Consider the following 12,767-nt stretch of genomic DNA (forward strand, 5'->3'; position numbering starts at 1 on the left):
ATTTTATATAATTTATGGTAGCTTTATAACTTGCTAAGACTTGAAATGCGTTTTGTAAAACTTATTTCCACAAGTTTGGGAAGTTGGGTCTTCTACCCAAACAATCAGGTATTTTTCAGTTAAAGCAGAAAACTTAGGTTGACAAAAAGGCCCAAACTTACAAAACTGAGCGAACTGCAAGGGAAAAAGCAGTCCACAAACTAAGCCATTTACTTGCACTTTCCATTGCTTTTAGTTTCCTGATATTTCTCTTGTACAAAAATCTGCTCACAATAAATTTACCAGAGTAAAACCGTAGGTCAAACAATGGTATTAAAGTCTTGCACTAAAACAAAAATAAAGTCTAGTACAAACTAGAATGAAGGTCTTTCTTTACAGGAATTTCTGAAACATACCTGACTAAAAATACTTTTCTATCACTTTTGCTTACTAAAAAATTAAGAGTAAATTTTTTAAAAATTAAATTTTAGCCCTGACCAGTTTGGTTCAGTGGTTAGGGGGGTGACCCACAGACCACTGGGTCTCGGGTTCAATTCTTGGTCAAAAGCATGTACCTGGGTTGCAGGTTTGATCCCCGGCCCTAGTCAGGGTCATATAGGAGACAACCAATTGATGTGTCTCTCTTACATCGATGATTCCCTCTCTCTCTCTCTCTCTCTCCTCCCCTTCCCTTCCACGCTATCTAAAAATCAATGAAAAAATATCCTCTTGTGAGGATTAACAAAGAAAAAAAATTAAATGTTATTGTCAAGATTTCACCAAGTTGTTGAGAAATACCCACTTAACTTGAAGAAATTCATATAGTTCCAAGATTTAAAAATCCTAACAATACATTTGCAATAAATGGACTTCCTCTAATAGCATAGAAGATCTTTAAAAAGCTTACCTTAAAGATGTGTGTTATTATGTATAATATAAAGAAGAAAACTGATGAATTCCTATGAATGAACATTTCTATTTTAGAGATACAGTCAAGACACATTAAAAAACAAAACAAAAAAAACCCAAAGATAAAATGCTCAGGGATGGAATTAAGTTCCACTTTTAAGAATTATAATCATCCCAGTGTAAAACGTCATGATTTTAAAGCCAGGAACTTTAAAGAACCAGCAAGGACCACTCTGCCAGAGGGGAGTTATGAAAGGACAGAAAATCTGATCCTAATCAAAGATCTCAGAGACCTATAAATAGAAACAGGTGTCCAAATCAAAGACAGAAGAGAGACCCCAAATGAGAACCATCCCCGAGGATACCGGCTCTGATCTGGGGGTTGTTAAGGGAGCTGAGAAAGTAGCAATTTGGGAAGCGTGCATTAAAAATAGGAAGCATACCTCCGTATCGTATCCTTGCTTACTCTGAGCAGGAAAAGAATTCCTGTTGGGAGAGGCAGGGGACTTATAACTCAAAAAAGAAAAAAAAAAAAAAGCTAAGAATTTTATGGAAGCTAAAATAAGAACATCAACTCTTCCTTTCCTCCGATTTTTTTCTTTTAAAGGGTCAAGGGAAATAGTCATCAGTCTTTAAGCTTTTAAAGCAGAGTTCTTCAAAGATGATGGGAATCACTCATCGGCTTGGGAAATCATTGTAATTACTGTTATTAAGTGTTTAAGAATCCACAGGGACATAGAGTATATTGTACGTAGGGCACCAAAAAGCTATAATCTGTCGCCGCACCCTGACCCTGAAGCCCTGGTGTCTCACAGATTGGAAATAGCTGCATTTTCTGCCATCCAACAGGAATCGATAATGCAGGGAGGCCTGCTCCCCTCTGCCTGACACCTCCTGAGTGCTTTCTCTTACGAATGCTGAAATGTTATTAGGTTTGTAACAAACATGGTAAAAATGATCATCAATAACAGCTAAAAACATGGTCCCCTAACCAAAGGTTGTTAGACCCCCATCACTGAATGTTCATTTGCAAATCACAAATTTCTTGAGAGGCTGCGAACACAAACACACACAGGCACAGTTAAGAAGCCACCATGCATTCATGAAGAGTGTCAACAACTAAGATGAAGCATTGCTAGACTTATAATGTAATTACAGAGAAAGTGTGATTTGAATTTAAAAATTCAATTTTTTCCCACCACTCTTCAGATAACTAACTGAAATCACTTCGATCCTGAGAAAAATATCTGGAAAGACTGATCAGCCTTTCTTGGCTGGTGGTTGGATGACAACAGCTTAGTGCCTGTCCCAGTTGCCGCCTAGTGCCTGGTACATACGTGCTCAGAAAAACGCCTTGGCATGGGTGCCGGAGGGATGAGAAGGAAAGGGGCATCCAGAAACCTGGCCCGTGTACACTTCAAGAATCAGAGAGTGATTTTTCTAGAATAAAGATTTCTCTGGCCCATATAAATTCTTCCACGTAAAGCACCTGAGCGGCACAGATCTGCTTCTATCTTGGAAAAAGTCGCCACCGCTTGCCAGGGTTCACGCAGAAGCACGACTGGCTGTCCGAGGCCTTTGCGTTGCTCCCTGGGTGGGGTCAGGGCTCTCCTGCTTCAGGCGTAAGTCCACATACACCTGGTTCCCTCAGGGGGGTGGCTACCCCCCCAACACTCGTTAACCCCTACTCACCCCTCAGGTCTCAGCTTAAATACTATTTTCTCAAAGGGGCGCCCTTTATTTCCCTAGCACCCTCTTATTCCTTCTCATAGAATCCCAGTATCTGTCACACTTTTAATTATATATGTATCAGGTCATTATTTGGCTAACATCTTTATCCTATCGCAAAACTTTAAACTCCATGAGGACAAGAACCACATCTATTTTATTCGGCAATTATTATCTAATTGCTTAACTACTGCGGTCTGGCACATAAAAGGCAATAAATATTTGCTGAAAGAGTGACAACAGGAAAAGCAGTTATCATGTACGGGAAGTTTTCTATGTGCAGGTACACTCTGGGTTGTTTACAATGCAGTACAGCATTTACTCCTCTGAAAGGTTATCACCACATCTGCTTCTCTTTGTTACTTTCTCAAGTGGCTGGTGCTGACCCGGTGCGTTCTGGGACCACCTGATACGCAAGCACATTTGGGCAGGTTTTAATGACACAGTTCCACAGTTCCCACACACATTGATTTACCATCCCACTACTTACCCTTCTGCCTAGAATCTGGTTGATAGCTGCACTTTCTTTCAGAGTACACTCGGCCACGACATTTGCTCTCATTTCTTTCATGTATAACATAAAAGCATTCAGAGGCTTCTTAATGTGAGGTCTTTTGGGCTCCTGCTCCTTTCTCTGTTCATGCTGAGGCTTCCTGAAAGGTGGACGAGGTGGTGGGGAAGGGCGGGCAGAATAAGGAAGAGATGGGAGGAGAGAAGTAGAGCATCTGTTTACATCATCAAAGTCAAGCTGGACAACCCTCTAGGCTCTCTACAAGCCTCAGGAACACCATCAACTTAGAAGAGCAACTCTTTGTGAGCGAGTATCCTTTGGTTTGAGAAAGTTCACGGGGAGCTACAGAAGCGTTAACACAAAATGGAAATAGGCCCTGGCCGGTTTGGCTCAGAGTTAAGAATGACGGCCTATAGACTGAAGGGCCACAGGTTCAATTCCCAGTCAAGGGCATGTACCTAGGTTGCAGGTTCGATCACCAGGTGGGACTCGTATGGGAGGCAACCAATTGATGTATGTCTCTCACATGGATATTTTTCTCTCTCTCCCCCTCCATCTCTCCCTTCCAGGCTCTCTAAAAATCAGTGGAAAAAATATCCTCGAGTGAAGATTAACAACAACAAAAAGGAGATAGGTGTGTAACGCTACTCTACTTAGGGCCCAGAGGCTGAGCTCCTTAGTCACCTCAGGAAGAGCTGAACCTACAGTGTAAGTGCTCATCCCACTTTCAGAAGTGAGGTTCTAAACTTTGCAAGGGGATTGGGGGGGGGGTCAAGGGCCACTTTGAGAAGCTAATGAAACTTCAGAGTCTCCCCCAAACAAATGTTTGTTGGCTTTGCCCACATTTTCAGGGGTTTTGTTTTATGGGCAATCTCGTGCTTCCTGCCACCCTATCCACCTGTCCCAAACCTGACATTAAGAAACTCAATTGCTAATCTCTTCAAGGAATTTAGCTCCAATACAACAGCTTGAGACAGTCCTGGGCGTGGCTGCCCCTTTCCCGTGACTTCTGTGCTTGCAAAGCATGCTGGGCGAGTCCTGAGCTCTCCACTTCAGGTTCCACCAGGGGCTCCCCAAGTCAGACCCTGCTGAAATCTGGCAGTAGGTGGCTGCACAGCTCGAGATTATTCGATGCCCATGCTCTGAAGAGTACTCCATTTTGGCAAGGTTCCCTCCATCTTCTGAGGCCTGTGCTCCTCTCCAATCTCAGAATCAAAAAATCAGCTGGCAGTGAGAATTAAGCCCATTAGAAATCCTCCAGAAGCAGAGTAACTGATTTCCACAGTAAAAGAGGGGGAAGGTTCACCAGCAGTGGGGGAAGAAACTGTGTTTAACTCCGCAGTACCTGCAGGCACTCACAGGTGAGGCCACAAGCACACTTACACGTGCATCAGGTCCCCGTCAGCGTGGGGGTGCTCCTGTTTGACCTGAGGCGTTACAATGGCTGGATGAGGGATGCCAGTTGTGTGGGGACCAGGAGGACCAGGAATCATGTGATGGGAAAACCTGAAAGAGGGAAAGAGAAGAAACAATATGTGCTAGTGGCTATCTTGGCAAAAGTTAGATGGAATTGTGGAACAATCTGCTAACTGCTTTTGGCAGTTATACATAGGAGTATTAACTATAAATTAGAGTAGGCTGGTGATTTCTTTCCTTTCTGTATTCAGGTGGAAAATATTTATACTTATTCCTTGTATAACAACTTCTCCCCCAAACTAATAGTAGAATCTGGCATTTTTCCTGGGGCAGCTCTAAGGTCACAAGATTTTAAAAAATGGAATCACTCTTCTTGCAAAGCAGTTTTCAAATAATTGCGGTAAGAACAATTATATTGGAAATATAACACTTAAGATTTAGCTTTTCGAATATTTTTATATAAAGCTAAAGAAATCACATGTAAAAACCTCTGCCTATATCCCCAGTCCAACCTTCACATTAAGAGTCTTCCCGTCCTGTTGGCTTCTTTACTAATACTAAGAACAATTGAGAAAATAAGGGACGGGAAGACGTTTTCAGTCCCCAATTTAATAAGGTTGCCCTTAACATCATCCAAAGTAATTTTCTACACCGAAGGAATGTTTGAGAGATCTGGCCTTATGGAAAAATGATAACAAAATTCAGGGGAGGGTTGCCTCAAAGGGAAGAATACATACAGTTCTACATCAAGGTGAAAACTACACATGCTGAACAAAGGCTTTTCCCCCAAGTATGCTTGCAGAGCATGAAAAAAAAAATCTTAAAATATCCACCACCATCCAACACAAAGGAGGGAAACGGCCATGCAAGACAAATAAAATAAATAAAGACTACTTTCAACAAGCGCTTTGGATAAATTTGGGTCTGCTTTAGAAATCTTTGCTTTTCAAACTGTTTTAAAGTAAACACTTAATTCGGCAAGAACAACATTCTCAGGTCTTTCATCACAGCTTGTACAATCGATTCCTTCATGTGGGAAGGAAAGAAGGAACTCTGCTTGGATATGTAATATTTCAGAAACACTTTTAAAAAAAAATTAAGGCGGCATAGTAAAAATACAAATATTTGATCAAATATTTGCAAAAATACATGATGCCTGCAAGAAACTCCTGTGGTCAGATAGTTCTTACAATGTTAAAAAGTGCAAAAATATATTTTGGGGGAAGGATATTAATTTCGTCCCCTTCCAACTAGCTAGATTTACAATTTGCTGAACAAAGAATGTGTGTTTTTGTGGGTGTTTTTTTTTTTTAAGCTGAAATTCACCACAGGAACTGCAAATTTCATACCTACATAAAAAGTAAAGATTCACGACCAATTACTAACCGAAAAGTTTGACTTCCGGCACAGGAATGCTGGCTCCCTTGAAAAAGCGACATGGAACACACAGGTGACAACCACAGATGTGTGTACATCAAGCTCAGGCACAGAAGCCATCCTTCCCAGAAGCAAAGCACCCAGAGCAGTGTGGCGGCAGGCCTCCCAGAGCTTCGCCCGCACTGTGTGCCCACAGGGCCTGATTCACACACTAGGACACACCCCGTGAGGCCCGACTGCCTGGCAGCACCATTCTCTCTTCTGACGGCCTGGGTCCAGGAGGGCTCTTGACTAGCTGGGCATTTTCAAACACTGTCACATTAAGCTGATACACCTCTCTGCACCGAAAGTCAATGACAGAACTCAGACCAAACAGCTTTTACCTTCCCGGTTACCACACCCCCCAGCATGTTTTGAGTAAAGCAAGCTCTTAGGAGGTCCGCTTTTCAGGACATTTCGCACCCTATAGCTGGGCGGCAGTGAGGTCTTCCGGAGGCCCAGCTTCCCGAGTCCGTCCCCCTGGCGGGTATGGCTGGTGCTTGCTGTTGGGGCACAGAGGGCGGCTCCTGCCCAGGAAGCCCCACGACACCTAGTGTGGGAGCCAGGCACACTGCACAGACAGACGCGGCGGAGCGTGCGCCCTCCTAGCCGACCGAGAGGCAAGCAGAGGCGCACGAGATGCAAGCGCGGGAGGAGCAGCTGTCCTGGGGCCCGGTTTCCACCTCCACCTACCTGGACATGGAAGTGTCGACTGACAGTGAGGATGGGTAGGGTTGCCTGAATCCTCCCGTGATGGGATATACAGGCTGACCTTGCCTGAGGTCACAGAAGAAAGGAACCCATCAATGACAAAACATGAGTAACCAACCAGCAGTAAGAGTTTGATGAAGGGAGAAGAGGGAGGTGTTCAAGGTGGATTTTTTGGACAATTACAGACGACAGCATTTCTTCAGTTGTCCAATTGCTTCCCTTCCTTAACCTCCACCCAATCAAAGTATCTTTTGCCTTGAAGAAAATCACCCACCCTCAACTTTATAAACAAACCAGTCCACGAATTACATGTCTTTTATCCCTTCCCCTCTTCCAACCCTGCTAATGCTTTGAACAAAGGAGGCAGGTAACGTGTTTATCAATTGTAACAGAACGCTGAGAATGGTGAAACACTCCTTTCAGAGGAGGTTAGTAGATTCTGTATCAGCATTTTTGACAAGTTCAGGAACAATGAGAAAGAAGAAAATAAAACTTCACATTTATATAAAAATGAACAAATATTTTTAAAACACTGAACTTACCGCCCCCCCACCCCCAACCAATTCCCCATGTGAGAGTCAAAAAATGAGAATCAATTCGTTGGAATGATTTTCTCTCCACTCTGAGAAGTCCATCTCTCCCTGTCTCCCCACATCTCACACTTCTCACTCACACCGTCCTCACTTCCGGCTGCCACTGACCCGCAGCGCAGATGACTGCCCTGCGCAGCTCAGTCCAGACAGAATGACTGACAAGAGGGTTAACATGTATGCACAACCAATTCAATTCCAGCTCTTACTGACTGGCAGGCCTAACACTACAGAGAGTGAGTTAAAACTTCCAAGGCAGGATGACCCCTTCTTCCTGAAGAAGAGATAATGTAGGGAAGTCAAGGTAGGGGGCTGGGGCATCGACCTGGCGCTGTAGGGACAGAGAACCAGCTGGAGAAGGGAGAGTTGGAACATTGTTTCCATGGGGGGCTGAGGGGGTGGAGAAGGGACAGGAGTGGGAGCAGGGAAAGTTGTACGCTCACAAGAAAAGTACAACAGGCTACACTGTGTGAAAGGATTCTTTTTTCCTAGAATATATTCCTGCTCCTTTACAATTTAGAAACCTTGAAGGCGGCAGTTAGCAATTTTTTAGAAATAACAAAGAGCAATTGGATTCTGAAAAATAAAAAAGCCCAAATGTTACTCATTTACTTTCTCTGAACTCAAGCTGGAACTTACTTTATGATTCAAAAGATGCTTCTGTATTTTTAAGTGTCCCTCTATTGATTTGTCATTTACCTCACTTGCCATTTATAAGCAAAGAGAGCATATAAGATATTCAATGTGTCTAAGCTTCCTTCAAATACGTAGGTTTTCATAGAAAATAACAGAGAAGAAAACCAGACTGAGCACTTTACACAGGCATAGCACATGCCCAGCGCCGCAAATTCAATCCATAAAAATAGAAGGTTCAAAAAGCAAATGCTACAGTCATTTTCTACACATATAAGCAAAGGGATTCAATTCATTTCAAAGTCTGTATGTTTTTTAATCTTTTAAATGGAAATGAAATAAAGTTACCACTTTGCTTATTGTTGTAAAATTTCCTCAATGCCACAAGAGTTATCATTCATAAAACTAATTGCCATGAATGGGAAGTAGAAGAATGTGTCAAATGCCTGGCTGACGTTTGCAGGAAGGATCTTACCAGCCAAGAGGGGGGGTAATCTGTCCAACGCCACCCGGAGACAGTGGGTAAAAGGTAGGGATCTCAGGAGCGGGAGGATGTCTGGACATGCCTATTAAAAAGAACAGAGAGGTTGAGTGTTCAAATTCACAGGGCATTTGACTCTTACAGCAAGAGAAAGGCAGTAAAATGCTTTATGCCATTACATCTTAAGGTCTAGAATGAAACAACAATTATTTATCAGTTCCATTTAACAGAAGTCAGTTTGGTATCTCTTCTCAAGATTTCAACATCTGAGAAAACAGGTTTTAAAATAATCCATCTTGAGGAATTTCTGAAAGAGTAAATACACTACTGATAAAAGTCATCAAAATAAGCCCGGCCAGTGTGGCTCAGTGGTTGAGCATTGATCCATGCACCGGGAGGTCACTGGTTTGATTCCCGGTCAGGACACATGCTCAGGTTGTGGGCCCGATCCCCAGTGGGGAGTATGCAGGAGGCGGCCAGTTCTCCCTCATCGACGTTTCCATCTCTCTCTCCTTCTCCCTTCCTCTCTCTCTCAAATCAATAAAGAAAAAAAAAGTCATTAAAATAAGACTTTTAAATTATTCAGTTTGCTCACATTGTTTCACTTCGGTTAAGAAAATGGTAGACAATTATTTTTGTGTGGCATAAAAAATGAGAGCCCTTCATAAGCAGACGGTCTGCCATGGTGCTCAAGGATTAGGTAAATTGCCACTTTCATATTTTTATTGGCTCCCTTATGGACATACAGATTTGGGAAATGTGATACCTCAGAGAATCAAAGATTAATTAGGAATCATCTTCAGCCCCATAATGGTCACACTTGATATGATTCATTTGGTCTCTGCCACTTCAGCTCCAACTAAGCTCTTCATCAAGTTGAGTCCTCTGGGCGCCAAGGTCAAGCTGTTCTGGATTAGTTGTATCCACAGAAAATGAGAGTGCCACCAAATTGTTTCCTGAGCTCCCTCTCCCTGGAGCACACTGTCCTACAACTGTAAAAATCACCTAAAGATTATACCTAATCCTAGTCCCAAATGATATGTCTTTGTTTATATCTTACTTTGGGTACAAAAAAGAAGGGGTAAGACATGCATAAAAATGCAAAATATGAAAACTTAGATGCGATATATTTGGGGGAAAGTGAGTGATTGTGAATCGAAAAGAGCCTCAAGTTTCCCTATATAGCTAATTTGACTTTATAAGGTCATTTCCATGTACAAACACACATTCCCAGGTTAAAGGCGTAGAAGATGCATCCAGTGGCTATAAACATATTGATTGACTGGTACGTGGAACTGGGCGAGCACGTGGAAGACACTCATTACGTATTCTGCTTTTTTGCTGTTTAAATTGGTTATGAGTCTCATTTGAATCTTAAAAGATACTGAAGGCCTTAAACTGGGAATAGCTTAGGAAGTGTTGCCTTATGAAGTTGATATTACTCTGACTATGAAGTTAGGAAAAAATAGTCTCAATTCTGCAGGAATTAGGTGGGATGGAGAAGGGTCTTTAATCTCTGCCTCAATAGAGAGCTTACATGTTTTTACATGGTCACCTCATGTTTTGCTGTTTTTGTTTTTTAAAGATGTTTTTAATTGATTTTTTTTTTTTAGAGAGAGAAAGGAAGGGATAGGGAGAGAGAGAAACATTGATCAGCTGCCTCCTGCATGCCCCCTACCGGGATCAAGCCTGCAACCCGGGCATGTGCCCCAGCTGGGAATCGAACCAGCAACCTTTCAGTGCCCATCCAACTGAGCCACATTGGCCAGGGCATGTTTTGCTGTTTTTAAAAGAAAGTTTTTAGATCCCCTTTTCTTTTGCTAGATCTACTGCTTCTTTTGGTCACAGTAACCCCAAATTTCATACTCTGGATTTTTTGGGGGGGTCTGGGTAGGTTTGAGCAGTGGGGGTGATCCAAAGGACTACAGTGCTGATTTGTGACATATCAGAATCACTGGCCCCACCCTCACCTGAGACTCACACCTCCCCGAACCTCAGGGTCTGCAGGGGGATTGCTCTGTTTTGAAAAGAAAAATCAGACTAACTGAGAAGGGCTTTGGGAACTTTGGGAAAATCTGAACTTGAAAATCATGGTTGGAGATGACAGACTACCAGAATTGTCTACTTTAATCCCCTGGTTAGAGCGATGAAGTGACTGTCTGGGTGCACAGAAAATAGTGGCTTGTCCCGGTCTCTTCTCACTGGGACACAGTAGAGCCCTGCTTGCAATCACAGGTCTCTCAGCAGACAAGCTTAAAACTGTGCTCGCCATGCTAGTCCACATTCTGAACATGCTTAGAACATAGCAGTGACTCTGGCTGGGGGTGATTCAGCAGAACAACATACACAAACCATTGGGTTTGGTTTCACTGCCCTGAAGGAGGGAGGGGGAAAACTAACGTTTACTTAGCACCTGGCTACATGCTGCTTCCTACACTGGTCCTTTAATTTGACTGTTTCTATTAAAATTCTACTCATATTTCAAATACCTCTTTCCCATGGAATATTCTCTAACTTTTACAGCTCCGAAAAATCTCTTTCTTCTTTGTATCTACAAGATTTTATTTGTACTTTTAACGTAGTACTAAAGATGTTCTTCATTTTGTTTTATAGTTAGTTTGTGCAAATGATTTCCTGCATGATCTTAAATACTGCTTGGAAAAAAGAAACCATGTTTTACCAATCAATGTATCAAACCATGTTGTCTCCACAGGAGGTTGTCAGTAAACACTTCTGAGTGACTAAACAAATGAACAAGTGGGGGAAAAAAAGGTGTTTAAACGGACCCATTCCCCATGCTGGGTCAATTCTGTGAACCATTTTGCAGGTACATACAAGTACATGAGGTACAAATAAATGGCTTAGGTCATTACATGAGCAGAAGATGGATGTGTTTTCTAAACAGCTTATCGTTGTTTTAAGATCCTGTTTCCAAAGATTCCTAGAGGTGTGTGTCCCTCCACCAACTGCTGTCTACTGAAGACACATTTCACATCACTCATTTAACTGGCGTGTATTGAACACTTACTCTGTGCTGCAGGCTATACACAGCATGGCCTTAAAGATTTTTAAGCTTTTACAAGTAACTTTTATGAATATAGATAAAATGATTTTGGAGTTAGGCTGTATGAATATATCGATTTTGCCACTCAACTACATATCTTTGAGGAACTTATTATTCTGAAAAAAATCAGAATAAAAATGAACTAGGGGTTGTTGTAAAGAATAAATGCATTGATATGTGCAATACAGAAAAGTGCTTGGTATACAGTATAAGTGGTATGTCTTTGTTGTTATTTATCAGGATACAATGAAGAGTACAAAGGTACAGTATGTATATAAACTCAGTATTTCCTAAAAGCTCCTTCCTTTTAACATTTTTACCAGATATAATGAGTGAACAAAACAATTGATATTACCTTCCTTTCTTGTTTCTACACCTACACCCAATAAACTGGCAGAAAGGTAAAAATGAATGTGCTTCCTAATGGGAAATTAATCTAAAGTTATTTTCTTACAACTGAGAACGGTTCTGCTGACAAACAGCTTATATTTACTGGATGGTTATATCTAGTAATAGAGTATGCACATGACACTCTTTTTTTTTTTTTTTTTTTTTAATCCTCACCTGAGGACGTTTTTGCATTTATCTTCAGACAGAGCGGGAGGGAGAGAGGGAGGAAAAGAGAGAGAGAGAAACATAGACGTGAAAGAGATCGACTGGTTGCCACTTACACGACGCCAACTGGGGCCCAGGACAAACTGCAACCAAGGTACATGCCCTTAGTGGGAACCGAACCCAGGTCTCTCTGGACCGTGGGCTGATGCTCTAACCACTGAGCAAAACCGGCCAGGGTGACACTTTTTTTTTTTTTAAATACAGCTCATCAGTCTCCTGGGAACTCTGAAACCGGCAACTCTGGCCTCAGTACCACATTCTAACTAGTTGCATCACACAATATAAAGCCAAAAGGCAGACAGGAGGAGAGAAAAGAAGGAAAAGCAAGAAACCCAGTGAGCTTTTTAACTTATTTTTTGGTGATGAATGTACTTTTAAATGGAATAATATAAATTCAAGATCATGTAATTTTGTTCTTTTCAAACCAAAGTTTACATATCTCATATCTCTTGAGATACAAAGTCCAGGACAAAAAGAAATTAAAAAGAGGGCCTTCATACTAAAAGCAACACAAAGAGTGTATGAAGTAGAGTGCAAAAATAACACTAATTTTTAGGATGAAATAAAGACTTTAAAGAAATGGCAGGCAGGCAACTTTTGGGTCATGCCCACTAGGCCTTCTCTAGTTCTGGAGAGTTTGTTAAAAAGAAAAAGTTTGAGAAGCAATGATATAATTACAATTAGTAAGGCAAAACAAGCTAGGGTAACATAAGT

The 12,767-nt window shown here is 41.8% G+C and overlaps 1 protein-coding gene across 5 annotated transcripts in view; it reads right to left on the bottom strand.

The window, feature by feature from the left end:
* Positions 1-12,767, bottom strand: part of LEF1 (lymphoid enhancer binding factor 1) — a 118,970-nt gene that overhangs the window by 26,146 nt on the left and 80,057 nt on the right. For all 5 annotated transcript variants that reach the window (XM_036272741.1, XM_036272768.1, XM_036272759.1 and 2 more), the window contains exons 5-8: positions 8,369-8,459; positions 6,653-6,736; positions 4,511-4,633; positions 3,107-3,269 (exon numbers count right to left, since the gene is read on the bottom strand). In XM_036272741.1, the coding sequence (XP_036128634.1) occupies positions 3,107-3,269; positions 4,511-4,633; positions 6,653-6,736; positions 8,369-8,459 (461 nt within the window). The remainder of the gene's footprint in view (positions 1-3,106; positions 3,270-4,510; positions 4,634-6,652; positions 6,737-8,368; positions 8,460-12,767) is intronic.

Source organism: Molossus molossus, unplaced genomic scaffold (genome assembly GCF_014108415.1).
Source record: "Molossus molossus isolate mMolMol1 unplaced genomic scaffold, mMolMol1.p scaffold_m16_p_1, whole genome shotgun sequence".
NCBI lineage: Eukaryota > Metazoa > Chordata > Mammalia > Chiroptera > Molossidae > Molossus > Molossus molossus.